The 1,900-nt window shown below is 40.6% G+C and overlaps 1 protein-coding gene across 1 annotated transcript; it reads left to right on the plus strand.

Moving 5' to 3' along the window:
- Positions 1-673: 673 nt before the first annotated feature.
- Positions 674-1,662, plus strand: LOC106811091 (the record flags this gene model as incomplete). The annotated part of the gene is made up of 2 exons (XM_014814621.1): positions 674-1,318; positions 1,556-1,662. Coding segments are annotated over exons 1-2 (752 nt in total), but the record flags the coding sequence as incomplete, so codon positions are not given.
- Between the last annotated feature and the right edge of the window lie 238 nt (positions 1,663-1,900).

Raw genomic sequence — 1,900 nt, forward strand, 5'->3', positions numbered from 1 at the left:
AAAAAAATAAAAATAAAAAATAAAAAAATATATATACAAAATTAATTAATTAAATATTGTAAGATCGACTTGCAACCGATGCTTTACCGCTGTCTGCAGCGCACACACTCGTGTTTTACGTACGCACAACATTTTCACGCAGTTAATGCTCAAACTGCATGCAGTGCCCCTTCCCACACTCAGGATAATACAGTAGAATTGAGCCAGAGCGAGGGCGCCATCTGTCGTGGAGTTTGGTTAATGCTATGGAGCCAGTGGGTTGTTTAGAACCAGTGAGTTCGTTGTCATGCCAACACAAACAAAATAACGTGCAGCACGAGCGCAGTAAATTGAATGCACGGTACAGCTGTTGTTATAACGTTGAAGACGTGCACAATTTACGTTTTTAATGCCGCTAAATTGGTGTAACTATAGGCAACGGGATTCCCGTGGTGGTTTTACTTCCCAGGATTAAACCCTACTCACACTCGGTATATCTACATCAGATGATCAGACTACATCATGTATTCTGTCTGGGATAGACTGTGTGGTTGTGATTTCTGGATTTGAACGTGATTTGTGCTTGTGCCAGCAAAATTTATTGTGCAGGATGGTAGCCTATGTGCATGTCAACGGTATAGCTCTATAGTTGTCGTTTTCGTCATCAATTTAATGCTACCAAATATCAACTATCATGGCACTCTCAAAGCTGAGTGATAATGTAAAGTTGGAAAATTTCCCAGAAATTGGAGATGAACCTCACCACCCATCGCCTGATTTCACGTATCCGTTTCGGGAATTCGGATCAAAAAAGAAAAGAGCGTTCCAGCTCTCTTGGATTAAAAAGTGGCCATGGCTGCACTACAGCGAACAAAATGACCGTGCATATTGTTTCAACTGTGTTAAGGCCTTCAAAGAGAAGAAAATTTCGCCAAGAAATGCCGAGCAATCGTTCGTAACGACAGGCTTCCAAAATTGGAAAGACGGATCTGTGAAAATAAGACAACACGCCGAAACTAAATGCCATAAGGAGTCGGTTGTTGTTACTGTAGAACTGGTAAAAATCAAAGACATCGGGGAACAATTCAGTTGTGTGCATGAAGAAGAAAAACGCGTCAATCGCGAAATGTTACTGAAGATATTGTCCAATATCAGATTCTTAGCCAAACAAGCACTCCCGCTTCGGGGTCATGGAGATGAGACGCATTCAAACTTTATCGAGCTACTGAAGCTTCGAGGAGAGGATAGGCCAGGAGTCCTTGATTGGATGAAGAAAAAAACCAACAAGTACACGTCCGCCGACATACAGAATGAAGTGCTACAAATAATGGCCCTGAAGGTAAGTTTACTACGTGTAGTAATGATATAACATCAAATCAGCTAAACCTATTTTTCACGAAAATGTTTGACATTGGTGGACTTATTGTTATTATGTGTATTTTATGAACATTTAATGTACCGGTATGTTTTTTAAATGTTATAAACTCATGATAAAAGCTTACATGCGTTCTTATGAGTTTCATTATCATGCAATTATGATACACACATCCTGGTGATAACAACACATTGCTTTTAGGTTTTACGTCAAATTGCCAACAACATCCATTCGGCGGAATACTTCACCATAATGATGGATGAAACCACAGACGTATCAAACAAGGAGCAGGTTGTACTGTGTTTCCGGTGGGTTTCCGACGATTTATCAGTTCGTGAAGACTTCATTGGGCTGTATGTTACCGACAACACAGAAGCAGATACGCTAGTATCTATTGTCAAAAATGTACTGCTGCGGATGAATCTTTCTATGACAAAAGTTAGAGGGCAATGCTATGATGGTGCCAGTGCCATGAGTGGGGCCAGATCCGGAGTGTCTACGCAACTTCGTGCTGTTGAAAACAGAGCATTGTATACACATTGCTAT

The sequence above is a fragment of the Priapulus caudatus genome, unplaced genomic scaffold (assembly GCF_000485595.1).
Source record: "Priapulus caudatus unplaced genomic scaffold, Priapulus_caudatus-5.0.1 Scaffold503, whole genome shotgun sequence".
NCBI lineage: Eukaryota > Metazoa > Priapulida > Priapulimorpha > Priapulimorphida > Priapulidae > Priapulus > Priapulus caudatus.